General features: G+C 42.2%; 4 protein-coding genes across 7 annotated transcripts in view; 2 read left to right on the top strand and 2 right to left on the bottom strand.

Annotated features, from left to right (window-relative positions):
• Positions 1-3,867: 3,867 nt before the first annotated feature.
• Positions 3,868-6,116, top strand: LOC115810316 (uncharacterized protein C6orf118-like). Its single transcript, XM_030772243.1, has 6 exons — positions 3,868-4,200; positions 4,453-4,575; positions 4,835-4,894; positions 5,253-5,365; positions 5,514-5,572; positions 5,857-6,116. Exons 1-6 carry the CDS (start codon positions 3,868-3,870, stop codon positions 6,114-6,116), a joined length of 948 nt encoding a protein of 315 aa, XP_030628103.1.
• A 2,527-nt stretch (positions 6,117-8,643) lies between these two features.
• pla2g12b (phospholipase A2, group XIIB) lies at positions 8,644-12,465 on the top strand. 3 transcript variants are annotated; one of them, XM_030770575.1, is made up of 4 exons: positions 8,644-9,290; positions 10,523-10,611; positions 10,880-11,045; positions 11,384-12,465. In XM_030770575.1, exons 1-4 carry the CDS (start codon positions 8,795-8,797, stop codon positions 11,500-11,502), a joined length of 870 nt encoding a protein of 289 aa, XP_030626435.1. In that variant the 5' UTR covers positions 8,644-8,794; the 3' UTR covers positions 11,503-12,465. The 3 variants fall into 3 exon arrangements, with proteins under 3 accessions (XP_030626435.1, XP_030626436.1, XP_030626437.1); XM_030770576.1 differs by having other exon boundaries at positions 8,645-9,290; positions 10,523-10,599; XM_030770577.1 differs by lacking the exon at positions 10,523-10,611 and having other exon boundaries at positions 9,261-9,290.
• A 378-nt stretch (positions 12,466-12,843) lies between these two features.
• Positions 12,844-18,778, bottom strand: oit3 (oncoprotein induced transcript 3). Its single transcript, XM_030772466.1, has 9 exons — positions 18,607-18,778; positions 16,183-16,557; positions 15,963-16,076; positions 15,328-15,450; positions 15,083-15,205; positions 14,648-14,808; positions 13,896-14,308; positions 13,505-13,604; positions 12,844-13,081 (listed from the first exon to the last, which is right to left on the bottom strand). Exons 1-9 carry the CDS (start codon positions 18,662-18,664, stop codon positions 12,917-12,919), a joined length of 1,632 nt encoding a protein of 543 aa, XP_030628326.1. The 5' UTR covers positions 18,665-18,778; the 3' UTR covers positions 12,844-12,916.
• Positions 18,779-25,126: 6,348 nt separating this feature from the next.
• mcu (mitochondrial calcium uniporter) overlaps positions 25,127-27,771 on the bottom strand; it is a 41,094-nt gene continuing 38,449 nt past the window's right edge. For both annotated transcript variants that reach the window (XM_030772026.1, XM_030772027.1), the window contains exons 5-9: positions 26,855-26,959; positions 26,548-26,708; positions 25,919-26,122; positions 25,501-25,617; positions 25,127-25,281 (exon numbers count right to left, since the gene is read on the bottom strand). In XM_030772026.1, the coding sequence (XP_030627886.1) occupies positions 25,201-25,281; positions 25,501-25,617; positions 25,919-26,122; positions 26,548-26,708; positions 26,855-26,959 (668 nt within the window). In that variant the 3' untranslated portion in view covers positions 25,127-25,200. The remainder of the gene's footprint in view (positions 25,282-25,500; positions 25,618-25,918; positions 26,123-26,547; positions 26,709-26,854; positions 26,960-27,771) is intronic.

Here is a 27,771-nt window from a genome sequence, read left to right as displayed (position 1 = left end):
GGGTCTGACTTGAGTCAGCCATGGTCTATGCATAGACAGGACTTAAAAATGCAATTGTGAATGATTTCATGCATACCTGTACCTTAAGTCAATGGACTGTCTGTATTATTATGGAAGTGAATGATAACCTACCAAGCAGCAGCTTGGTAAAAACCCAAAGTAACAACGCTGCCCTAGTCCAATCGCCTGCTAAGATAAACAACAAACAGGAAGACTTGATTTGATAAGATGCATTTTCTCTGTGTTGTCTGCGAAATGAAAACCTGGCTATGTGTAGAGGAGGACACTCCACATGATAACGTTGGTATAAATGTTAACTGATACCAACCTGTACCTGCAGATCTAAACAAAAGCTGTGCTTCGGCTGACAGCCACTCTACTCAGCTCAGTTGACTTTCTGGTCTTTTCAGCATTTGGTGATGTGCTGTCCCGTCTCGTTGGGCTGTAAGGAGCAGGGCTTTGGCAGACAGCCTCCCTGTGCATACTGTGGGACTGAATGTAGTTCATATTACTAAATGCTTCAAAAAAAAAAATATGCCTGTTGGTTTTTCGTGTACACCAAAGGAGTACACCTCAACTCTCAGTAAACTGTGTAACTTTTCAAAACAGCTTCCAGTAGAGTACATTTTCTATGTGTGTACTTTTCTGTACATATGCTCTGAAAACGTGGAGGGGGGGAAAAAACAAAACAAAAAGTTTCATTTGGAAAAGTAAGCTATACACTTCAATGGTGCTATCTTAGGCAGTCATGCACTTTCTAATTGTGTGTGAGCGCGCGCGCATGTGTGTGTGTGAATGTGTGCGCGTGTGTGCATGTGTTTGTGCATGTGTGTTTTACCCGTGGACTGATCCGTGGATTGAACCCCATGCCCCAAACTCTGAGCTAGAAGGTACTACACAGCATCATTCACCTCTGCTACTGAACTCTCTCACAACCAACTCTCTCCCCTTGTCTGCACTATGTTTAGCAACTATTATTATTATTATTATTATTATTATTATTATTATTATTATTTTACATAATTGTCAATGGTAATTACTATTGTTATTTTCTTAATTAGAGTTGCATTTAAATTAACTTATATTTTTTATACAGAGAATGTAAGCGTTTTGGTTATGTATAGTGCAAAGAGTATGTTATGAAAACAGAATGGTCGTACAGACCTGCTGCATACTGTTGCTCACGATCTATGAGGAATGTCTTGACTGTAAATATGAGAACAGGTAATTACTTTTATTAAATATTTCTGAGAAATCCCACTGGAGTGAGAATTTACTGAGTGAGTTTCACTACACTGAGTCAAATTCACAGGTTCAGAACATGGCATTCTTTGAAAGTGTAAATAATTCACATAACAGGAATCACAAAATTATATTACTCAAGATACAGTTGTTCTAAAACAACTACTGATTTGAGCTTTTTACATCTACCGCCACCTAGTGGTTTGCAATATTTTTTTAAATTAAAAGTTACTTTCAAAGCCTTGTCACGCACATTTTTTGTTACAAATGCAGTTAGATTTTTGTTAGCTATATGTAATGTCGATTCTAACTAATAGTTCTAAATAATAATAAATGTACATCATAAAAAATGTAGAACGCGTGCATACGTGGCTCAGACTGTCACGCGTCTCCCTCGTGTCATCTGAAGTAGCTCAAATCGTCTCTTCGGCATTTACCATAGTGCAGACAGGGGACTGATAAATTATTTGTGGGCCCTTTAATTATGTATTTTCTAAATTACAATTATCAGATGGCATTTTGTTGTCCAGCTAATATGAAGTATCGACCAGAAGCATAAATTACTTGTGTTGCCCCAACCAAGGCACTGTCATTATATACAACAGTTTTGTACAAATTATTTAACTTATTAAATGGTTTAAAGGTTTTTTTGTTTTGTTTGTTTGTTTGTTTGTTTTTAGCAAAAATAGCCCCTAAGTTCTATTTGGTGTATAAAATTTTGAATGCATTTTTCATGTGCGGAAGATCAGACTGGTCTCATTTTTCCAGGTTTTTTTTATCGCTAACAGCCTGTTGCACTGCTTGTGTTTGTACCGTCTGCTGTATCGTAACAGTTTACCTCAAAAGACATAAATTGTACGGAATCGGCGGAATTATTAAGGCAATACGCAATTAGCTGGTGGCTTTCATGCACATCAGTTCAAATCAATGCCTTCCACAACGTGAACGCATTTCAGATCCAATAAACTTCTCCAACCACAATCTTATTCTTGCTTAGGCTTAGGTTTTTACAAGCCTTTCGCTGAATCATACGCGTTGTGCAGGCTCCATTGGAGTTGGAATGTTTGAGTGAGAAAACAGGAATATAAGGTGACTAGACTTGCCTGTGTTCTAGGTATATAGCCTCTCAATACCTTGCATCACTGATTCCAAGTCGTCATTCAGTCATAAAACATGTATGAATAAATCAGAGAAAACTTCCAGATTATATCCCAAAAGTTATAGACCGGCACTACACAAAGTGACCACTAGATGATGTATAAAACCATGTTTGAAAATTTAAATTTTAAACCATACATACCTAAATTAGATGTGATTTGTGTATTCCGTCAAGTTAATCTCGCGTGCAATTTCCTATTTATGAAATGTTCTCAGAGAAAGACAAAAACTCAATACTGCCCAGGGAACGATCATCAGCAAGACAGATTGGTTGAATAAATGTCAGCCATAACATTTCACCTTTGATTTTTCGACCCATTCCAGCATATGGATTCATTAAGAATTCAAGCTGACGTTCCCGGGCATCTGCTCGCGCACTCAAGTATGCTATCTGCTGATGTTCTAAACATTCAGTAGTACGTTAAAAACCTAACTACCCGACGAGGTTCTCTTTTCTGCTGTCAAACGTTATATTAGAACACGTACTAAGTGACTCCGCCAGCCTAACTCGCTCATTTTTAAGTGACCGTACTCATACAGTCACTCTTGTGGCACAAAACACCTGGAAACTGAAAGGTGAGCTCGTGACATCTACTGAGATCAAAACTGAAAATCGGACAGTTAAACCAATGACTTTCTCTCATTATAAATTCTGATCCAAAACTCAATATGATATTTTGGCCCAAGCCCAGTTTCTTTTGTTTAGAATTGATGAAAATACAGCATCCAAACGTGAAATAACAGACAAAAAAAAATAATCCACAAATTAAAAGCTGGTCAAGTTTGTTCTAAACTAAAAAGAAGAGGCTTAATAACATTTCAACACAGGTCAAATTACTGGTCAGGTGGTATTCGCTTTTGTTGTAACATGACATCATTGCCAGTGTCACCAAGGAAGGACTGAAAGCCAGGCCTTAGCAACGAAGTTCTTTACACGCTTTGTCGGCTTTGCGCCTACAAAACACAATTTCGGAGATTGGTAGAAACCCCAAACAAATCGAAGAGATTGATAAGCACTGAGACTAAGTTATCGATTTTGCCGACAGCACGGTAACTTTAATTAACTTCCGAAGTTTTATGTATTTGACCTTAAGGTAACCGATTTGCAGTGTTGTTTCATTAACTTCATAATCATGCAGAATATAGACATGACTGGCTTTCAGTGACGTAATCAATGCGTGGACTGACTAACTGCTTTTAGCGATGCATTAGAGAACACTTCAGCATATCATTTACACTTCATGCTGTAATATATCTCATAATATGTCTTTTTCAGCAAATGCTTTAGTCAGTCCTTGCCAGCTAATCCTGGAAAAGTACCCTGGTGGGAAAGGGACAGCCATCTTGTCAGCGTCACAGTACCTGAATACAGGTAAAAGCTGTGCTTGTCACGACGTCATGCTGGAACAGACAGAGACAAGAGCGAAGGCAAAGAACAGTGTAGCACAAACAACCACACCACTACAAATGCCAAATGCCCAGGATGGTGAGATCCCAAACAGTATGTGTCTTTCCACTAAAAAAGGGAAAAGAACATCTCCCAGACCAGTCCTTGACTCCACCGAACTGTTTCTGGTCAAACCTTGTGACAAGCAGCAGGTGAGGCATTCCTCGGCCAGGCAGGTAGAGCAGGGCCGTTACTGGTTCACACAGTCTCATCTGGCAGGGCTGACCTGGAAAGACCAACAAAAGATGATGCACCAGTTTGACAGGCGGGTTCTGAAGAAGCAAGACCTGATCTCCAGGAACTGTCTAAGCGGACACATGCTTGTAGAGGGGCTTGAAAGCAAACTAGAACGGGTGGGCAGATCTGGTTATTTTATATTTTATAATCCGCAGTGCACGACTTCCCAAAATATAATCATTTTCTTGGTCTGTTGTCCAATTTTCTAAAATAGCTTAGTTGAAAAAAGTATACCTACTAATCCCTAATTCACAAACTGACAACAAACATTAGCCCAATTAGCCATATCTCCAGTTCCAGTTGTATCCCCAGTTCCATTAAAGAGCATTGAATTCTAAATTCCGTGTGTGTGTGTGTGTCACCTGTAGGAGCTACGGAAACTCTCAGTCCAGACGGGAGTTAACAGAGATTGTCTTGGGGTGTTCAGAGATGTCTTTGATGACGTGTGTAATGCCTCACCTATGTTTGGCGACATCCTTAGAGAAATCAAGGTATCTCAAGGTACCTTGTAGCCTCCACTGTCCACCAAGCCCTGATAAACAGGCTAACATTTTTTTATCTTTGATTTTTGACACTACCAACTAAATCATAGGATCAAGGATCATTTAGATCATTTATTTAGCCCATGTGGTCAGTCTAGTTCAACAGTTAAAACATCTGCTCATTAAAAGAAGACAATAACCATCATGCATCATGCTTTGCAGTAATGTTTCTGTGGGTGAATCCTTTTTCCCCATAACACTTATTCAGACAGAGTATGATCTTTACCTGAACGCCACTCTCCAGTCTCAGTCCTCTCCCTTGGATATGGTAAGAACAGCACATCTGAAGATGTTTTGTTTATAAGAAGAATTTCTTTGAATAGGAGGGTTTGTTCGGAGGTGAGCTGTTGAGCCAGTCTTTTTTCACTCTTACAGTACGCATTCTAGAACCCGACGTGTTCTGATGAGGGAAAACATTGTATAGCCCTGACGCCTGCACCTCTTTAGCTGTAATTGCGTATACTGATTGTGTAAAAGATTCATTTATAGCATTCTGCGTCAGTCGCCAAAGTAATTGCATCCTCAATTCACAAAAAGCTGAGGGTTCTCAAAGAGACTTTTATTCTGCTATGCGCGTAAAGAGAATTGTATGAAAGCCTGTGTACGTTGTCTGTGTATGTGGTCAGTCTATAATTACACTCCTGGGAGAACCAGCAGGAGCAGCTGAGCTGGAGGATTCTGCGAAAGAGGTGTCATCATTAGAAGAAGAGGCCAGGAAAGCTCTGGAGGAAAACGACAGGTACATATGTGTGTATGTATGTGAGTGTCTGTGTGTACCGACATGTTTTTTTTTTCTTTCTTTCTTTCTTTTTATTGGACAAACAAAATACGATTTTCATATTCAAGCTGTTTTGTGTTTACTTTTATTGATTTATTCTGCTCTCCAGAGTCAGGAATGAATTTGAAAAAGCAAAGGGCAGTGTCAAGGAAAGCCTAGAGAAAAGAGGTCAGTTCTTCCTAACCAATCAGGAACTTACTTATTCTTATTATTTTTGGAGAATTCTGCAATAAAAAATGAGGACACACACACACATTCACTCACACACTCAACATACTACATACTTGACAATAGTCAGTGTTCAAGTATATTTACTGTATGAAGGCTTTGTCACCGTTTTTTTTTCATGGGAGTGCAGGCATTCTCATGCACATTTTGTATGTCTTATAAATCTTAGGTGAATTTATTGCTGAAGGTATGAATTATAAAGACATCTTTTTTTCTTGTTTTAGGAGGAACACAGAGCTGTAATCTTGGCTCACATGATGTCTCCTCAGAAGACAATGAGGAGGTGACCTCCTCAGGCCTCACACAGGGAGAGACTGAGCTATCCTCCATTGACCAACTCCAACTGAAGACAAGGCGGATGTGGAAGGTGTGGGAGGAGGTGAAGCGTCTTGAAGAGGAGATGAAGAAGAAGATGGTTCCCTCTGATACAGTCAGTTCCACAGAGAGGTGGATTAGGGAGTCAGAGGTGGAATGTTCTGTGTGATTTATTCTGCTTCATTATATTTTAGCACTTCAGTTTATACTCTGGTCTGACATTGCCTTACCGCACACTGGCATTTCTCAATACAGTTTACAGACATTCACTCACAAAGTGAAAACACTGAAAGGTACAATACATAGTTTCAAGACAGAACTCCATACAACTGAAATTCATAAATCAGAAAAATAAGAAAAGATGAAGCAGGCAAAGTGTGAACAGTAGAAAGGTAAATATAACAAAGGCAAGGAAAGAAACAGCATTGATATTATAACAAATAAAAAACAAGACAGGTGCAAATATGGGGGAAGTTCTTCTTTGGGTGGGAAAATAGTGTATGTGTGTGAGAATTTACTTAGAAGAGATGTGGACAAAAGTTTAATCTTTGAAGTCAGACTTTAAAGTCTGAGAATATTGGTTCCTGAATATAGTTAACAGGCTGGGAGTCTTTGACTATAGAGACAGAAGTGACACCACACCACTCTACCATACATGACCCACCTCGTTTTTAAGAATTGCTGCAGAGACACTCTTTAGTCCAATGTCCACTGTACCTTCGTAGCGTCATTATTTATGGCAGGTTGTTTTTTATCCCCTTAGGAAAAAAACGCACAATTAACCGCCTCGATTGTGCGTCTCAGAAGCTCCTGCAAGGTGAGACAGTTTGGACTTTTTTGTCCTGCTCTGAATGAATTTACTGATCGTCAGCATGTACCAGTAACAGCTGAAGCACCCACTGTTTTGTTTTGTTTTAATCTGTATTAATTAACTCTGAACTGTCTAACTGAGTAATTAACATTATCATGTAATGTATCATGTTCCTCTGCTTTTTAAAGTATCTTGAGGACAGCATATCCATGATCCTGAACAGAGTGGAAGCCAAAGAAGAGCTGAAAGAGTATGAAATATCGCATTCCTACATAACCATCATAACCATCAACATCCAATCAAAACAAGACTGTGTTAGACCAGTAAGGATTTCAGTCCATGCTTTCTGTGTGTGTGTTTTTTCAGGGCGATGTGGGGTGACATATGGAAAGCACTGAAACATGACTGTGAAGAAGAAACATGATCAATAAAATCCGCAGTGTTTCTCAAGCACTTGTATCTTTGTGGGAAGGGGGAGACATGTGTTTTGTGATTGTTAAACAACACCAGTTAACTACACATAAACACTCAACAGTCACCGGTGCTCTTAATCACTATGAAGATAGCTATGTGTCAAAGTTATTACTTGTATTTTTTTTTTAAATGTGCCAGTCTTGATACTGACATTAGTAGGGTAGAAGTACATTTTGATTGCATAATGATCATACTCCCAGATATCATGAATATGACTTATGCTGACTGACCTGTGGCATTGTGTAGCCTTCTGAATGCCATGCACCACCATTGTCTAAATAAGCATTAGATCCACACACGATTACTATAATAGACATATGATCTTGTTATATAAAATTGTATGTTGTCTGCGCAGCTTTTGTATTTTGCACATCACTTAGGAAAATAAGGAAATAAAGAAATAGCTGTATGAACAGAACGTTTATAGAATGGTCAGTGTAACCAACTGTTATTTTTATGAATGATTAAAACCTGGAGGGCAAGGTAGAAGGTGTGGGAGTCTATGATAACAGTTAATATTGACTCCTAACATTAAGAGTAACATTAACAGTACAGTAACATTAAACCAAAGTACCTCTCCACAACTCCATTTACAACACAGTGCTGTTTTTTAGTTGGCCAAGCAAAGGTCTGACATTCAAACACGTCCCAGAACCCACTGAACATAAATAACTGAGATTATGTGTATCTGTGCGTGGAGGATAAAGGGTAAAGTTTGTCTTTATTCAAGAAGGAGATATGAAATGTGTTCCCTGACTCTTGATTTATCAGTCAGAGCTCAAGTTGAAAACATGCTGATAAGAAACTTTCTTACAAACAGAACATTTCAGCCAGGGACACACCTCCACAACATATGAGCTGCTGTGGAATAGCAGGACAGCCAAAACATTGCACTTTGTACATTTACTGATGTCTCTCAATAAACCTATTTGCAAATGCTGTTCACCCATTTGACCACAAGGGGTGATGTTGTAACGTCAGTGATTGTCCTGGCAAATGGTTGTCGCATTGTCTGAATGAGTATGTGTAGAAAAAAAAGATCATTGCTTTCATCAATGGATCAATGACAAATAAAACTCAGTTAATTCTTTGAATTTCTACTCACAAGGCTACAGCTTGATGTTCTCATGTCTATACTTTTGGTGATAGCGTTAACTTTCAAAACAAGATGCTCAAGGCACTTAAATGTCTGTGGAAGAGAGATGATGGGATTAAGGAGCCAGAGAACAGATAGCTCTCTCTCTCAGGTTTTTTTTACATAAAGGGAAAGGATTGAAAGGAAAGGGGGTAAGCCTACAGAGTAAGGACAGGGAACAGACAAAAAAACAGAGATAACACAGGGCCTTTAACCTCAGCAGTAACCAGTGCCTTGCTGTCTGCCTGATCTAATCACCGGTCAAAGTCCCGTCCACGGGGGCAGGCAGGGAGACAGTATCAACTGCCTCTGTTTTTCGCCGTTCGGTGTCTCTCAGTCTTCTCGCTCCACAGACACTCTTCCCTCTTAAGCACCGTGCTCCTCTCTGAACGCTCCTCACAGGCCTCAGGGTTCCCCCTCTAGCATCATGCTCCCTCGAGTCATCAGCATCCTCCTACTCTGCCTGTCGGCTGGGATGGCTGCCACTCTCATCCACGCCACTGTGGACGGAGCCTCCGTGGAAAGCCCTGCGGATGCTGGGGTGATTCCTAGTGATCCTCCTGCAGAGGAACCTCTCAGCGCTGATCCATTCAAGGCTGAGGTTGGAGCTGAAGCTGAAGTTGCTGACGGTCACACTGAAGGAAACTTGGTAGAGGACGCCCTGGCTGGTGAAACTCCCGAGGTTAACCCTGCTGATCCCGAAGTTCCTGCGGTCGAGTCCCATGTCAATGACATTCCAATGGCTGAAGACAAAGCTGCTGAGCAGGGAGCTGCTGCAGCCGCAGCTGAGGACGAGGAGGAAGACTCAGAGTGGGGGTTCGGCTCCATTAGAGACAGCTTCCAGACCGTCAACAGCTACTTTGACTCAGTCGTGGAACTCATGGGTGGTCGGAATGGAGTGTGTCAATACCGTTGCCGATTTGGTAAGAACAGGTTTGTTTTGGGGTTTTTTTCAACACAAACTCTTCCCAAACAGATGAAAAAGACGAGACACAAGATAGCGATTTTCTGTGGCATCAAAATTAAACACTCTGCACTACTCAGATTGATCATAACACACTTGTCCTATTTGTTTATTGTTAGAATACTCAGCAGTCTATAGAGAACAGTCTGGTCTAAAAATCTCTCTCTCACACCTTCCAGCTTTTTTCAGAGAGGAATATTTGTTCAGAAGGGTGCTCTGTTGTGAGAGAAAACATTGGTTAAAATGTCATTAGTCAAGATGTCACCCCGTGTCCTTGCCTAATCAAACTAACCCATACATCAATATGGGCAAGACCATGTTACCTCGTCAGAGAGAGTGAGATTGAGTTAATCCACTGCCGATCACGCCACTCTGCCCAGAGGCCACGCCAGCAAATTTTAAAGTGAAACTGGCGAGACTATGGACGATGCCAGAAAATTTCAGCTGTCCACAGTGACATCCTGTCAATCGTTTTCAGTTTGTCACCTAACCTTAAAATCAATCTTGATTTTGTCTCTTAATGCTATTTTCCTATAGTTTTCACAACTTTACTAAAACTTATAAAACTATTTGTTTTAAGTAAAATTCTGTGTCAGACTAAACACTAATTGTTTTGATAATGACAAGGTATGAGGACTTTATATAACGGTGACGAAAAAGAATGAAACTAAAGTATCCCATTAAAAAAAAAAAAAAAGTATTGACAAAGATAGTATCTCCAGTGGAAACCCTGTCTCTACTGATGACTTGTCTTCACTGGCGCACGGCAGAAAATTATGCTTTCGGTTCCAATAAATGACAGAGAGACACAAAGGAACACGCTGAGTAATTGCTCGTTCATGTTCTCAAATGTGAGACAGACTACAGCTGTTTAATTTCAGTGGTAATTGAGGCTTCATTACCATCACGGTTCCACAGATTCACAACACAGTAACTGATTCCTGCATAGGACAATAAAAAGGGAAGGTGTAGCAATTTAGGAAATATGATTATTATTCGGTAATGAAGATGGATGCTATTATGCTAGCAGCTGAACTGATAGATAATTAGGTTGTGAAAGAGCTCAGCAAGTTTTAAATTAAGACCAAAAAAACTTCCATTTGTTTATATATATATTTGTATGGAAAGAACATTATATCTGTACCACTGTATAAATATGCACCCCCTCCATTTTCCCCCCTCCCCTGCCAGGGAAAGCACCCCAGGCCCGACCTGGCTACACCATTCCCGAACCCAATGGCTGCAGCTCCTCCCTGCTGGGTTTCCAGGTACCTGACAGTGTATGTAGTTAACCTAGTCAGTTACGCATGCCTTCCCTATACATACTGAATAATGATATACTAATCTCCAGTACCCTGAATCTTTAAATATACTGGACTGAGTGGTGATTTTAGATATACAAAATTAACCTAATCTCTTCACAATCTGTCCATAGTTGACAATGGAACGATTACAGAGGATTCAGGCCTGGTGTTATCTGAGGTCATGATTCATTTGGTTTGTAGGGTCTGTACTAAAGCTCTATACTGTCTTGATTTTAACACACAGTTTGATATGGGAATTCCCGCCATGACCAAATGCTGTAACCAGCTTGACATTTGCTACGACACCTGTGGTTCCAACAAGTACCGCTGCGACTCCAAATTCCGCTGGTGTCTCCATGGCATCTGCTCCGACCTCAAAAAGAGTCTCGGCTTCGTGTCAAAGGTGGAAAGTAAGTCACATTCTCATTCTCCTATTTCTTAAGAAAAAAAAAACCCATCCCTCATTGTCCTTTTTAGCTGGGAGACGACAGGACGGCTGTTTTCCCAGTGCTTGGGTACACCTCCACCTCGTTCCCTCAAACCTATTTCTCAACATGTTGTAATCTACATTCTCTTCACTCTGTTTACCTTTGGCTTTGCTAAGGGCCATTTTCAGATTCAGTTTACTGCTCTAAGGTTATAGAGCAGCCTAACTAACCAACACACCTTTGTAATATAGAGATTTAACAGATAAGTAGGCGATATGAAAAAATAATGCCTTTCTCTTCTCTCTCTCTCTCTGCGTCAGCCTGTGAGTCAGTGGCAGATGCTCTGTATAATACAGTGTGGACTCTGGGCTGTAGGCCCTTCATGAACAGCCAGAGGGCAGCGTGTTTATGCGAGGGGGAGGAGAAGGACGAGCTGTAGAGCCTTTCAGCTCACAGTCTCCCAAGCAAAACTCAGGAACACAGCGACAAACGGCGATCAAAATACAGGCTCAGAGAGCACTGTGTGTCTGTCTGTGTCTGTCTGTCTGTGTGTGTGTGTGTGTGTGTGCGCGTGCATGCGTGCGTGCATGTTGCATCAGTATTAAATGAGAACAGTCATGGCACAGGAAACTACCTTTGAACAAAACATGGACAAAACACAGTGCATTTGGTATGCACACACACTGAATGGTTGGAGTTATACTGTAAAGACCACATGTATACTCCTGTCATTTTAAAACATTACAGCACCACAACAAACAACTCACCATGTCTAAGTCACTAAATGAGCTCTAGATGTAAAATATGTAATTTATTATAAGGGAACACCTTGTTCCAACCAAGTTTTCAGTCATCTTTTTTCTTTACCTGGTTACAAATAACAAAACAGGTACTATCACAAATGCAAAAATACTTTTCTTTTAAGTTATTGAGCGTTCAATACAGTTTTCTGGGATAATTTTCATGGACTGAAATGATAACTTCACATACAATACGCTATTTATCAACTTCTTTGGTTTTAAAATATGACACAATTTACTTGAAATTCTCAAAAAAAATAATATATTTAAATTGAACTGTATACTACATTGTGGTTGTAAATGGGATTAGTAAAAGGACAATGAAATACTGTTTCAGTTTTTTTCTGTTACTAAATTTGTCATTTTACAAACATGTCTGACATAAAAAGTTGTGATATCATGGTATGAAACACATTTTATCTTAAATATTCATTTTTAAAACAGCTCAACAAACACAGTGTATTACATATGAAGATACATTTATATGTTTATTTAGGCATTAAAAATGCAGCTAATATATATTCTACAGTAACTTATAATATTACAATCTGAATTGCTGAGAATAAAATGCCCAAGTAATCAGACCTGAGAAATGCTGAGAACTCAGACACAGGTCATTAATCCTCTGGTTTATATCATTTCACTGCAGCCTCTGTATGTATGTATGTATAAATGTGTTGTTGTGTACTGATGAGGATATACTGTGACACAGATTTGTCAGAGTGGCAGGAAGCATTTTATACTTTCACACATGATTGGCTGGATTATGTCTGTCAGGGAGTGGATTAAGTTTATAAAAAGCCCAGAGTGTGACATCCCTATGTCCACATGACAGAGCTGCAGTAGTGTAGAGACGCATGGCTGGTGTGTGCGTGCATGCATGTGTGTGTGTGTGTGTGTGTGTGTATGTGTGTGTGTGTTTGTGTGTGTGTGTGAGTGGGTTTGTGTGTGTGTGTGTGTGTGCAAGTGGGTTTGTGGGTGTGTATGAGGGTATGCGCGGTATGTGTGTGTGTATGTTTGCGTGTGTGTTTATCAGGTGTGTGTGATTGTGTGTTATGGGTCCAGTAGGATCTGGATGGGACCACCGGTGAGCACATGCTGGCTGTGGTACTCGTTGTTCCACAGGTCGCGGCGCAGTCGTCTGCGACAGCCCGAAGTACAACGTGAATCTCCCTCACCCTGCGCACACACCAGCACACGGCAGTGTAGATACACCTCCTACCGACAAACACAAACACACACACACACACGCTGGGTCACACGAATCTGTCATATATCACAGCACTATGCACACATATACATACACGTACACATATACCTACACACACATTCAGACTGAGCATACACCCACACACATTAGCATTAATGCTGAATGTGTGAGAACAGCGTCTTGCTTAACCCACATCACACATGCGGTGCTGTTCAATCTAATGTTAGGATGTAAGAGCATTTACACACTTTTACACCACCCATACTTATCTCCATACCTTTCACTCTCTCTCCAACACACCCACCCACACCTCAGACACACTCTCACTCTCTCTCTCTCCCTCTCCCTCTCACATACATACACACACACACACACACACACACACCATGCACGGAGCCAGCTGGCTCTCTCAGCATGGTCCGCTTACTCACTTTATTGTCCTTGCCAACGAACTTGAAGACAGGAACCTGATAGTGTTTGGAGAGCTGGTCCTTGGTCGAGACTTGACGCACTGTTTCATCTGAGATGCACCTTGAGGAAATGTCAGTTTAAGAGAATAATATGAGTAGAACCGTATTTGGATCACCACCAGTGTTGCTATGCCTCTCCAGCTAAAATTTAAAACATTGTACACCTGACTAAAGTCTGACTTTTATATCCAAGTGAGTCGTCATCTTAGTTATGATGATAAGTACTTTAAATTTAACACCACAGGGACTTTTTAGACTTCTTTCTTTGAACCTTACTCTAACCTGTCCCCATAAATGCGTTACATATTGTTTACTTTGGATGGACCATATCACTGTCTCTAATGGCACCTACCCGTCTTTGATGAGGTAATACTTCAGTGCCTGGTCCGCTTTAGGCCCAGGAGTGGCGAAGCAGCACTCCACCAGCGCGGACAGGCCGTCCACGCGCTCCCGTGGCTCCACGCCGAAAAACAGTGAGTCACGCAGGTGAAGCTGAGGCGGTGAGTTATACGGCTCGGAGAACTCAGCGTTTTTGAAAAGCTCCAGTGTGAAAGGAAAAACACCTTGGCTGCGACCCACAAGCTCCAGAGCAGCGTTGCGTAGACTTGGCAGGAAGCCGTCTGACACTTCATACTGCCGAGGGAACTCGCAGGTCACTGGTAACAACAGCTTACTCGTGCGCACGATCAGATCCCCGTTACTGCTTGGACTCGACCTCGGAAGCCCCGTTACCAAGTTAGTGCCAATAATTTTATCATTAATGACCTGTGAAAAGTCACAGAGATGGAGATCCGGATTGTGTTATGGGACTCAGCAAGTTTTAAGTACATTGCCGAACCTTGGGCTCACTGTGTGTGAATTGCTGATGAGGTGTGAACAAAACTAAAAATAGTGGGGTGTTTTTGTTTTGTTTTGCTTTTTTTTTTTTTTTTTTTTTTTTGAAAAATGCTAGCGAATAGAGTAAATGTAATCACAATAGAGCATTAGCGGGTACAAATTATGTTTAATAGGGTTACAGCCTATTGTTCTAGTGCTGATGACTGAAGTCAAATCATTTAGAGAAAACACTGTCTCCGCTCTGTGCGACAGAAACGGTGAGCACACCTCCACAACAGTGCCGCAGCTCTTCAGGCTGAAGTACAGGTTCACATGGGTGCCGTTTGAGATGCCGCGACAGGAAGAGTTGGATAGGAAGAGTTCCAGGCCTCCAACCAGTTCTTTGGGAACAGACACTTCTATAGAACTGGAATCACAGTTCACAGGAACTGCCCAGAGAACAGACCAGGGGTCAGACAGAAGTCATACATAAAGGAACACTTTGAAGAACTGGCATATGGCAACACCATGTGTTTTGTGTACAAACAAAGACTCATGCAAATCAGCACATGTATATTTTTAGAAACTGGTAAGACCTGCTAAATGTAATGACCCCGTATTGCCCGCATTGTTTTAATAAAAACGGAGACATCTGCGCCAACCATACACTGTAGCACGCGCGCGCACACACACACCCACACACCCCCACACAGAGGTTCTAACCCTGGCAGGTGCGTTTATCTGGTCCGAGCTGCAGGCCCCGTGGACAATGGCAGGTGTATAGTTCCTCTGGCCCAGAGCATCCGTGGCTGCAGCCCCCGTTGGCGCTGTGACAGCCTGCAATTTCTGGACACAAACAAACAAACAAACAAACAAACCTTGTACATGTGCATGAGCCAGTGTGATAACAAAGCTGTGCTGTCTATGGTGAGCAGTGTGGGACACTGACTGGGTTTTTTAAGTCTTACCCTTGCAGTTTCGTCCGTCCACATCCAGAAACCGGCCCGGCCCGCACTCACAGCGCCAGGAACCTTTAGTGTTCACACACACCTCTGCACAACCACCGTTATCTTTCTCACACTCATTCACGTCTAACAAAACACACACACACACACACACACACACACAAATAAACAATGTGACACAATACATAAACCACACAAAAGTTAGCAGGAGAAGTAAGTAAGTACTGAATGAAGGTCTATAAAAATAAATAGTGCTACATAAAGAGGAAGAGGGCCAGTGGAGGACAGAGATAAAAGACTGGGGAAATGTAAAGAGAGTGATATTCAGTAGTGCAAGATGGCCTTCCTGGGAGATGAAACGAGAAATAAGCGAGAAGACAGAGGAAATGGGCTAGGGTGGCTTTAATTTTCACAACCAGAAGGAGTGATTACATTCATGAGGGACACTCGTTAGAGATTAACAAGTTTCTCGTAGTATCCTTGACAGAAGGACTGAGATGGAAAAAGTAACCTCAGTAATAGCCTTTCTTTCATTTTTTGTGTTACCGTGGCCCCTCCCTTTTTACTCTCCCTTCTCCCCTCTCCTTCATCACTTCTTTCCTTCAGTTTTGTCATTCCTGCCTTCTTTCCTCTCTCACCGAGACACATTTGAGCGTCTGGTCCGAGCGTAGTTCCAGTGGGACAACGACACTCTGGCTCAAGTGGACAGTCTTGACCTTTGCACTCCACTTCATCACAAATGTCATAGAAATCTATCAAACAGAAAGAGACAGAGCAAACTCACAGCAACTGAAGTTCAGGTGACCATTCCAAACGCACACCTGTAAGGAAGCGGGAAATATCCCCAGGAAGACTTACGGCCGCAGTAGACGTGGAAACACACCGAGGGTCGAGGAAGGCGGTACACGTAGTAACCTTTGACACACGCCTTAACTTCCACGGTGGCCGTCCAGTGGCAGCAGTTGTCGTTGAAGCTGGCGCAGGCTGGCAGCGTGATGATACCGTCACGGGGCTGTGGGTGACTTCCATTGAGCCAGATGGGCGCGTGAGTGCCACAGTGGTTCTCCGAGATGCAGAAGGTGGGCATGGCATCGCCGGCCATGCCCGTGAAGCGATACCACTCGCCATTAATGTGGCGGTCACACAGGGGCACACCGGCAGAGTTATTGACATGATAGTCAGTGTTTCGCCAGGGCTCATTCAGACTGACGTAGGCCGAGCAAGGGTCCAGAACTAGGCAGAGAGACAGAGCCACAGAGCGAGAGAGACAGAGAGAGAGAGAGAGAGAGAGAGAGAGAGAGAGAGAGTGTGGATCCAGTCACTGTGCCTACACATACACACTCCATAAAGATAAACGAATGAAGAGTAATTAGAAGAAGTCTGTGTGTATTATAAACACTGAGTACATCTGTAGTATTGATAAGTTACTCTGAACTGTAATTTTTTTGTTTGGGTGCTGTTTTATACAGATATAATATTTCAAAATGACAACACAGTGGCAGTGTGTGTGTGTGTGTGTGTGTGTGTTCTCAGCCAATACAGAGTGGGTAAGCCATCCATCCAGAACAGTAACAGTATACGAATAAACGTATGACAGGGGGTCTGTATAAGTAAGATTCATCAGCCAAAGATCTTTTCCATTCTGTCAGCTTGGCTCATTCAGAGAAAGACTAGATACAGAGAGTGTATAAACCACAAAGAACGATCAATACTTTTTCCTCTTATGTCTCTCACGCTCTTTCTGCCTCTCTCTGTCTCTCTCACACACACACACACACACACACTCAAACACACACATGAATTCCCTCTCTCTACAGTCTAATGAAGGAGGTGAATTAATGGGGTGGGCAGTGGTGCTGGACAAGTGGGCATGAAGAATAATCCGTCAGCAGGAGCGAGAGAGTGTTAATCACAGCGTGTCAGCACAGAAATGAACGAGAGATGCATAATCCTTTTCTCTGTGAAGTGCTCCCAGTGACAGGACCCTGCGTTGACAGGAGGAGAGAGGGCAAAGACTGGTTGGAGGCATTAGTGTAGAGAGAGAGAGCCCCACGACATTTCTGATTCAGACTCCAGACTCAACTCAAGTTTCAAGTTCAACCTACAGTTGTTATTAATAAGTGTCCCCAAAAAAGGCATAAGAACATTGTGCACACACTGCACGCCAGCAGAGTCACATGGTGAATGGGACTATCTCCATAGGATGTCCAGCTGATACCGGAAAAACACAAGGCCAGGGATTACCGGATGTTCAGGTCAAGGATGCTACACGTAAACATGGTATTCCGGGACAGTGGTGAAATTATTTAATAGCTTTGGCTGTCAGCTCACCACACGCCTGTTTTTATAACACGTCTACACATGTGCTCACATTGTCTCTCGACTCTCTCTCCCAACGTGATTTCTAGCCTTTTGAAGTCAGATCATTCGGATGTCGTATGTAGAGTTAATGGAATAATATTTGCGTTTTCTAAGTACAGCATTGGCTGTCAGTCAGAATTGACTGTCGCCTTGGCCTCCTCCTCTGGCTATACCAGCAAGCTTCCATTTTCTTCTTTTAGTTAGGGTTTAGTTCTCACATATTTTTAATAACGGGTTCAGAGTGAAGAAATAATGGTCCTGTAATTAAATCAGCTGTCTACAGCAGACTTTCACATGGAGAACTCAATGTCTCTGAGCTGCAGATTAACATCACTGAGACTGTCTGTGTTACCTACACAGAAAACCCCACAAACTTCTGACAATGACCGGATGAACCTCTGGGAGACATAGTTCTCTTCATGTCACAACATACTGACCTATGCTGCTATTGTTATTGTTGTAGTTTAAAGATCAAATTCATTCACAGTTAAAAAAGACTCACTAAGCAGTACACTAATATATGAGAGAGGTTAACTGTTAAGATCCTTATACAATTCAATTTAATCCTTATGCAATTGTTTGGAAAAAGTCAGCAGGGAGAAAATTGAGCAAATCATTTACCTTGTCATTTTCACAGAAGTTATTACAATACATGTTTTGTTTAGCTTAGCATTCTGAGACAGTACATTTAGATTTAGTTTGCACTGTGATGGCAAATCCGCTACAAGGAAAAAGCTAGCTAGTGCTAACTTTTTTCTTCAGACGTTCACTTTGACCATTTTGTCACTCTGTCAAGTAAAACTACATACATATGTAAAGTACATCCAGCCAAATACATCAAACACTTGATTACACTTGTGAAAAGTTCAGAGAAGCAAATTAAGAACCTTGGTAAGAATCTGTGAGTGGTACAGCACTCACCCATGCCCCGTGCGGCAGATGTTTTCTGGAGGAAAATGACGAGAGCCAGGAGCCACATTCCGAGCCGAGACCAGTGTGGTGTCTGCGTTCCACTAAAGGAGACCGTGGGTACACCCAGTGTGTTTTCCAGTCACCCTATCTGGGGTCGTTCTGAGACAGATCCTGTCCTTTTCTGTTGTTTATCTCTGTTAGGCTGGGCCTAACAAGGGAGAGAACTGTCTGTGTGTGTGTGTGTGTGTGCGTTATTTTTGTTGTAGTAAAACACATTTGTCTCACCTTGACCTCCTGCCTGTCCCCGTGTTCTGTCTGAAACACACACACACACACCTCCGGACTGTGACAGGATCATCCTTCCATTGTTCACGGAGCCCGTCTTATCCAAACGTCTGCAGCTGAGCCCATTTACAGGCAAACCAACCTCCTGTCCTCCATTCTCTCCATCTCTCTCTCATCAGTCCACGTGTCTGTCTGTCTGCCCCCCATATCTCTCACTCCACCTCAGAAAAGCCCCCCCCCCCGGTCCTCAGTCTGCAGTGGAGAGTCATTTAAGTGAATCTAATTATCATTTCAATATTCTACTTTAATATAGTTGTCTTCGGTTTTCTATAGACTTCCTGTCAGACACAGCTGAATGCAGATATGGCTCATAGAGGCTGCTGAATGGGAGACCATGTCTGAAACGCAAAACCTGGAGCAGTGCCAGATTAGAGGCTTAATTTCACCACAAAAACTCAGATGGGAAAAGCAGATTTTAATTTGGATGAAACTTGAAGAAGCAATAGGTGAACAAAGTCAGTGTTTAAAAAAAAAAAAATTCTCTCATTAAATGAATTGCTCCTTTAATCAATAAGGCCATTAGAGGAAATGGGTTGGGACATGTAAAGTGTATTATGAGATTACTGCGCTGTCCGACACGGCTGTCTCCTTCCTTCCGTGGACAGATCAGAGGCAACGTTCCTTAAAGAAGGCCTGTCTGGACTTAGGACCCGAGTCCTGGGAACACAGTCTCACTCTCTCACTTTTCACAAATTCAGTTTTTCATCCTCTCAGAGGGAGAGATCTATTCCAAGAAAATCCACACGCGCATGCAGTCAAGGAGCCGATCAAGTCAAAGATTTGTCATTTAAGCCTGTCAAAAAACATGCTCAATGAGGAAACCTGGTCAAATATACAATGGTTTCTGCAGAGTTACTGAGCAATTTCTTTTTTGGATACACATGTGGAGAAATGTGCTTGGGGCAGACTGACAGACAGGAGGACTCCCATCAACTACTCATCAAACTGAAGTTTTTTTCTGAACCAACTAACAAATGAACTAATGATCAACCAATTGTGTAGTTCCACCGGCATTTTGTCACTTAATCACTTACACAATAGGGAGAAAAATGCCCTGAACATCTCTACAGCCTACAGTCTGTAATCCAATCATACATCCATTTCCAAAACTTCACAGTTAAGGCAGAAACTGAAAAAATAAAACGTTAAAGCAAGTTAAACAATAGCTTAACACAAGGGTGCATCCATTCAAACACTGCCATTTGCGGATCCCTTAGACTTTTTTCTAGGGGACTCCGTAAGAGTTTGGATCTGCTGAATGTAAGCACATCAGGTGGAACACACCGTCTGAGACGCCGGAGTTGTGTTAGATTTGATCCTGTTACCAAGGAGACCGAGGTTCAGTGTTTATTATTGGCAAATCATAATGAGATATTGCATAACACAAAAAAAAAAAAAATTGCAACAGTTGAATACATCGATACAGATTATATCACAGTCTATGCCAATCACTCTGCTGTCTCTCAGATCTGCCTCCAGGTTTGAGCCTGATTACACAGAGAATTTTTGGCCTCTGACCAAAACAAAATGAAACGTGACGCTCGGTTCCAAAACTGGGCAAGTATTTATTGATAACTGAATTACATTTCTCTTTTATACACATTTCATACATGATACAGGATTTTACATTTTCCTTTTTTTTAATAGTCTTCCAACATTACAGCATCCGATGCCAATGGGAAAAGTATGATGCTAAAGAAAGAACTTAACCTGAAAAAAATAAACAAAAAGTTCAATCATATATCCTGCTTCACTCTACTTGTTTTTAAACATTGTTTTTACTGTAAGTGCACACAAAAATGATAAAATCTTAAAAAAGAAAAAAAAAATGCAGACACCTTTAGAACAGAATCCATGAGTGAGAGAGAGAGAGAGAGAGAGAGAGAGAGAGAGAGAGAGGGAGTAAAAAAGATGGCAAAATAAGAAGTAACGGAAGGAGGTGGTGTATGGAAGGAGGTAACGAGGGAGGACTGGAAACGTGCATTCAGGTCTTCCCTACATGCAATCCTTTCTCAAGGACTGAAATGAGCAGGGCCAAAGAGAAACCACAGTTCCTCTGAGAGAGAGAGAGAGAGAGAGAGAGAGAGAGAGAGAGAGAGAGAGAGAGAGAGAGACAGATTGACAGGGAGGCCTGTGGAGATACTTGGACTCATTCCCTCAGCATTTTCAGAGCTGAAGAACCCAGTGTGGGGCTACACACTGAGAGAGACAGGGAGGGGAGGGGGTATAGGGAAGTGATTAGACATTGATTCGCCGTTTTTCCGGTGTATGAGGGTAGGCCCGTACCCCATGCAGATGAGAGGCTCTTCTGAGCCCCAGATGACCAGGAGTCTGTCTCCTCATGAACAGTGCTCAAGTGTTCATCATATTCTTTGCATTTTTTTTTTTTATTTTGTTTTGTTTTCATTTCTATTATAATTTCCCCATGTAAACATACATTCATGCAACACCCGCTTTAGAATAAGTTTCATATACTTGATATAGACTTGAGTTAAAAAAAAAAAAAAAAAAAAAAAGAGAAAAAGAACCAAAAAAAGAACAAACACACTAAAAACTAAACAGTGAAGTCAAATGACTGGTACAAGCTGGGAGGGACCAGTTGCGCGGACGTGGGTGATGATTGGGAGTAAATTTGTTAGAATGTGGATGACGATTGGACTTAAATGTGTTAGAACGTGGATGACGATTGGGTGGAAAGCTGTTGAGCTGCTTCAGGCTGAAGATGGGAGCGTTTTTTGGCCAGCCAAGGACATCTTTACCTTACACTCTACAACATGTTTTGGAGTGTGTATGTGTGTGTGTGAGAGAGAGAGAGAGAGAGAGAGAGAGAGAGAAGGATTTATAACTATTGACTGTATGAGGTGAGGTAAGGGAGTGAAGGATTTACAGTCAAATCGACTGGAACGAGGATTAATTGATGAGTGTATTGATTTGCACTTCGCCCTTTGTCAACACGCAGTATCGCCTTCACACACACACAAGCTTACATTCTCATGTTTTTCCATCTAAACCCCCTCTGTTTAACACTAACCACAGTTCTACAAAAAAAAACAAAAAACCAACCCAACCCATACACAAGAACGTTGATGGGAGCACCTATTAAGTCCTCGGTCCCCATAAAGGTTTACTGATCTGTGTGTTCAGGTGCTAACTCTGTCATTCCAGCCATCTCTAAATGAACAGAATTATACCACTTCCTATCGCTGCATCTTTATTCTCTCCTCATATCCTGCTCTGTTAAATGCACCCACACACCCACACACACACAAACCCAGCTCATGTCTTCACCTAAGAGGTGTAGGGTGATTTGATTGTGCTTCCCCTCCCTTTAGGTGGTCATTATTTAGCTTGGTAATACCCTGCTCTGAGGACACACACAGAAAGACAGACAAACTGCCCTCTACACTAACTTGTATGAAGTGAACAGTCAGTGGACATAACACGGAGATGGCTTTAGAGAACTGCAGTCAGATAACAGCAAATATGTCCCAAAAATGACAGCATTATGTGTGTGTGTTGCTTTAGTGTACCTATAAAGAACTTGTTAGGTCTTGGCAAACATGTTCCCATAGTTACAGCACTTTGGCCAGTGTTTAAGAGCACTGGTGAAGAACTACAGTCACACCATAGTAAAAATGTCCCCACAATGACAGTGCTGTGTGTGTTGCTTTAGAGTAACCAAAGAGAATTAGTCAGATCAAGGCAAGTACGTCTACACAACTACAGTACTCTCCCTATTGCTTTACTGTGTCTGTAGAGAACTACAGTCAAATCACAATACAGCAACAGGTCCAGCAGGAGAACAAAGTCCCCACAATGAGTGCCGTACAGACTTCTCCAAAACAAAAGAATATTAATCCTCACACAAGAGTCACTTTATAGGGATAAACACATAATTATGACTGACTGCATTTTCATGCATGCAACTTGCATGTTATTCATGAGTTTATGGATAAATGGTAACTTTTTAAACCCTTTCAGATCCCCTCGATTCTGGAAGAGAAGTCTCGATATGAAAATCAATTGAGAATGTGAGGTTATGAGTGCTGTGTCACATACATACATACAAATGAGCTTTCTGATAAAAATGAGGAGAGATCCAACCAAACCTTCAGTCAAACAAACAGGCTGTATGTAAGGACTTCTGTCAGTTGGTCAAAGAACTCTCCTCATGGGTGACACATCAGCAATGAATTCGTGAGTGTTACAAAATAAACCCCATCAATTCAGCTACACAAAAAAGGATTAGGAGAAAAAAGAATCTGGGACATTCATGATATGAGCAGGGTCTCCTTGTGGGTGAAAACCGTCCAGTTATGACTGAGAATATGGCAAAGTAATGTGCATGTCTCTAAACAGAGCCCTGTCAACCCATTTTCACCTTTACAATCCACTGGATGAGTCTGTCTGCTCTAAGGCCTACCCGCTAAACAAAGCACACATAGGCTACAGATGCAACAACCTCACTCTACAGCATGCCTCTCCACACACTATCTCTAGGATCTAACTATATTACACATTGTCTCCTTATTCTACAATATTCTCTGCATACAGAGTCGGTGACAGATAAAGATTTGTGCAGCTAATAACGCTGCAAGATTGTTCTCACTTAAGAAGTCCAGATTTTGACCCAAACATTAAAAAGAAGGGAAAAAAAGTCATATTTCAAACCAAACCCCTGGTACCCCATCAACTTAAGCTGCACCCAACGTAGAATGTTTTTGCTAATCAGTTTCTTGAGTTGAAAAAAGAAATGGACTAGCATGTGTCAAAAAACACAACCCTAATCAGCACTCCATGTCAGGTGCTGTGAGGCACGGTGGGAAATGTAGTTCTGCAATGTCAGCATGTGGGCATGTCAATATGCAAACAGGGTACGTGTACATTTTGGAACTGGAACTTTCACCAGATAAACTGGAGGGCATATGTGGATATTTTATGTTATAATGAATGGAAAAGAGTACAACAGCTCATCCCACAATGAAGAAAACAAAACATGTTTCTTTTCCTTTTCTCTGATAGTTTGTTTCTTCTTCATAACAAATATAATATGGCTTTTAAAATAAAAAGTGCCAAAATTTTTCTTTTCTATATATATCTATTTATATATTTATATATATATTCTTTTTGGAATAGTAGAACACACAGTGATGTTTTTGCCGGTACGTCTCTCTTTCGTTGGTTTTACAGCAGGTCCTGGTAGGAAGTGGACAGGAAGAGGAAGAGGAGGAAGTGTTATGCACCCCCCCGTTGGTGTCCGGGAGTGACAAGGCTCCTGATAATGCTCTTTTGATAAAACAAACCGAGCAGCTGTCAATCACTTCAAGAGGCGTGGGGGGGCCGGGTGGCACAGCGGGCCCTCGGACGGGTTCAGGGTGATGTGGCAGCAATACAGGGTCCTGACCTCTCCACACATACAGACAGGACAAAGAGCCAGGTCACAGGCAGAGGAGAGAGTCAGACTGAGGTGACGTTTAGTTCACACAGCCCATAGACTGTCCTCATGTCCCAAACATCCAATCACAGAGGAGCTCAGTGACACAGTGACTCTGGTCCTCTGGACAAGATTCTTTTAAAGCTCTCCCATTAACCTCCAGGGAAGGAAACACTACCTGGACTCCGAGTCAACGAGAGACTATACCCGAGAGTATAAGAGATTTATTTAAGAAATACAGTGTATATGGGTGATGATGTGTCCTGTATCAGAGGTTGGAGGAGTCCCTGTCCAAAAGAGGTGGAGCTATTCCAACGACAGATCAGTGCCCGCCCTCCAGAGGAGATGAGGCTGTGTTGTGTCACTTCCTGTAGAGGAGTAGAAGAACTTCCTGTACTGTTCCTGCCGCTGCTGCTTGCCCCTCGGTTGTTCTGTGCCATCTGAGGAGTGCTCTTTTTTTTCCCCCCTAACCTATCTACCATTTCTCCTTCCTTTACCAGAGGCCGTCAGCATTTCCTTTGATTCATTCTCACCTCCTCTGCTTACACTTATCATTTTTGTTCCGAGTTTACAGAAAAGTAAAGAAAAAAAGAAAGAAAGAAAGATAAAAGAAAAGAAAGACAGAAAGAAAGAAAGTCCAAAGCTTGTTGAGGAGATGGTTTGTTAGAGAAAGAGATAGAGACTATGTGGTAAAAAAAAAGAAGAAGAAAGAAATAGGAAAGAGCAAAAAAAACAAAGGCAAAAAGAAGTGGTGTGGGGTCGGACGGAGAGAAGAGGGGTACAGGGGTGGGCAGAGAGGGGAGAAGAGGGATTCACTTTTCTCATCAATCCTTGCTGGCCGTGATCTGCTGGATGGGCAGCTGTAGCTGCAGGGGGTCTCGCAGACGCTTAAGATCCAACTCCGCCTGGACGGAGACAAAGAGAAAGAGAGAGAGGGAGAGTGAGACAGTGAGAGAGGGAGAACGAGGTAAAGGTAGAGGGACACATACACAGTGTGAAAGAAAAAAAAGGAGAGAGAGAGAGAGAGAGAGAGAGAGGAGAAAGGAAGAGGGAGAAATGTTGTATTTAAGGGTTGTGGTAACATTTATAAATTTCCATGCGAATGCACGTGCACTTGAGCTGACCTCAGCAATGGCGTCCTTAAGCTTGTTATATTTCTCTACGTCAAAGCGTGTCCTCTTCACGCCTTTGTGGAAGAAGAGCAGGTATTGTCTGTCTCTGGCGTCAGGGTACACATACTCCTGCATGAGAGGAAAAACAAGGTGTTAGAGGACAGCCTGACTGCTTTAGCCATTAACACTGTGATACTCGGCACTAAACACCATCAGTTCTGTGTGAACCAAATACAGGCAGAGACACCTCCCCCCCCCCCCCCCCCCCCACCCAGCCAGGGCTCTATAAATCAGCTTAAATGAAGGGTAAAGGCAAGTAATGATTCTGTGTGTGTGTGTGTGTGTGTGTGTGTGTGTGGCAGGGGGACCAGTGCAACCGTCAGTGGGGGCTGTGTGACTGTTTAACAGCTCATTCTAGGTGAGTTCTTACCTGGCGTGTGAGAACGAAGTAGGCATACATGGCCATAGCGGTGCCGTAGGTTATGAAATAGGTGACGGGTTCCATGATGTCCCATGAGTACTCCCACCAGGTCAGACGGGCCAGGATGCCAAACTGTGTGGCCATGTACGCCATCCCTCCCCACAACACCCAGGTCGTCCTGCGCTCAGCTTTCCTGCTTAGTTCCTCCCTCACCTGAGTGCATGACAAAGACACCAGATATCCTGTCACAGACGTTTTAATGTCAGATAGTCAAGTGACAAACATTTTTCCGCCCAATATTCACGTCACAGACGTTTTTACATTTTAAACCTCCTGCACAAGGACCATATGTTGCTTTTCCATTATGACATAGTCAAGGTTACACCACCGTGATGTTTGATGTAAATTATATCATTTGTGGTAACCAGTGTCATTACTGTTATTTGAGCTTCTTGTTTTTTCCTCTGTATCTTTAAGTATGCATTCAAACATTGCTGCATGCAGGCCAATAGCTTGTATATTTTCGATCAAAGAACACAGAGTTATTGTCTTTACTGTGGCTTCATCATGAAAACGTCATTAGAGTTTCTGTACAAGTGCATTACTATCTTTATCAGAGACAAAAACAGAATAAGCACCTTCTCCAGTGGGCGGAGTTGGGAGTTGAGGTCCTCCAGTCGTCCAATCAGCTCTCTCTCTTTGCTCAGCTGATGTTCCTCAATCCGGAGAGTGGTGTAAAGCTGCTGGACCAGGAACTTCACATCATTCAGACGCTCCGCCTCCTCGTGTGCTAGGAGCTCTGATGCACAAACACACATATGACGATAATAGGGTCCCTGTGTACATATATATTACTTCTAAATTTGACCTTCTTCTTAACTTAACTTTTTTCATTGACTGACTGAGGGAAAAGGTGTGATCCAGAAGACAAAGCTGTGCTCTCACCTCTCCGGGGTGGCCGCACCAGATGTGTAGTGTCATTGATCACTAGCTTAAAGTCATCCAGCAACAGGATATCAATGCCTGTGGATGAAGCTACCCTTGTTCCATCTACAGGGAGAGAGAGAGAGAGAGAGAGACAGACAGACAGACAGACAGGGAGAGAGAGAGAGAGAAAGACAAACAGACAGGAAGACAGGGGCGAAGAGCAGGATTTAGTGAAGGATCATGTTGATACATTTTAATGACTGTTTCTCTCACACATGCAGTCGTATGAGTGGGGGTGTCAGTGCTTGATTACTTGTGCCACTTAATTGTACTTGTCATAAAATGAAAGATTTTGTAACCCGAGCAGGAGCTGGAGCAGCCCTGGAATAAGCTTGTCTACAGACAGAAGAGGTGTGGGGAGGTACAGACCAAGTGCCTCTTCAGTGAGAATAATTGAGGTTGTAGTTCAGGTGGAGAGGAGAATGGTAATTCCAATATTACCGCAGCAATGGCTTCAAAAACACATTCAGCAAACGCACACAACAATGAGGGAAAATTGTTACTAGCGCTTGACGTGTGCAGTGGGAATTTTTTCCCCTCCCTCCCTCACACACTCTCTCTCTCTCTTTCTTTTTCTTTTCCCTTTGATTTGAAATGCCTAATTATTCACAGTCTCCTAAAACTTGCTCTCACGCGGCAGACAAGGTGAGCCGGGGTAACACACATCTTTTTCTGTCGGAGTAAAGCCAATTACACGTTTTTTTCCCCTCCCTATGAGCAGTGCTGTATCATTCTGTTAAACTCTAATATGCCTGGAGAACAGTCCTGCTCATTTAACTCTGCCCTGACTGCAGACAGGCCTGTGTATCACAGACCAGTGACACACTGGCAAGTGTAACCCTACTGAGATCTGATTGGTCAGTCCCGCATATACA

The sequence above is a fragment of the Chanos chanos genome, chromosome 4, assembly GCF_902362185.1.
Source record: "Chanos chanos chromosome 4, fChaCha1.1, whole genome shotgun sequence".
NCBI classification, from domain to species: Eukaryota; Metazoa; Chordata; class Actinopteri; order Gonorynchiformes; family Chanidae; genus Chanos; species Chanos chanos.
The sequence above is the reverse complement of the archived record's forward strand: the minus strand, read 5'-3'. Positions and strand labels throughout refer to the sequence as shown.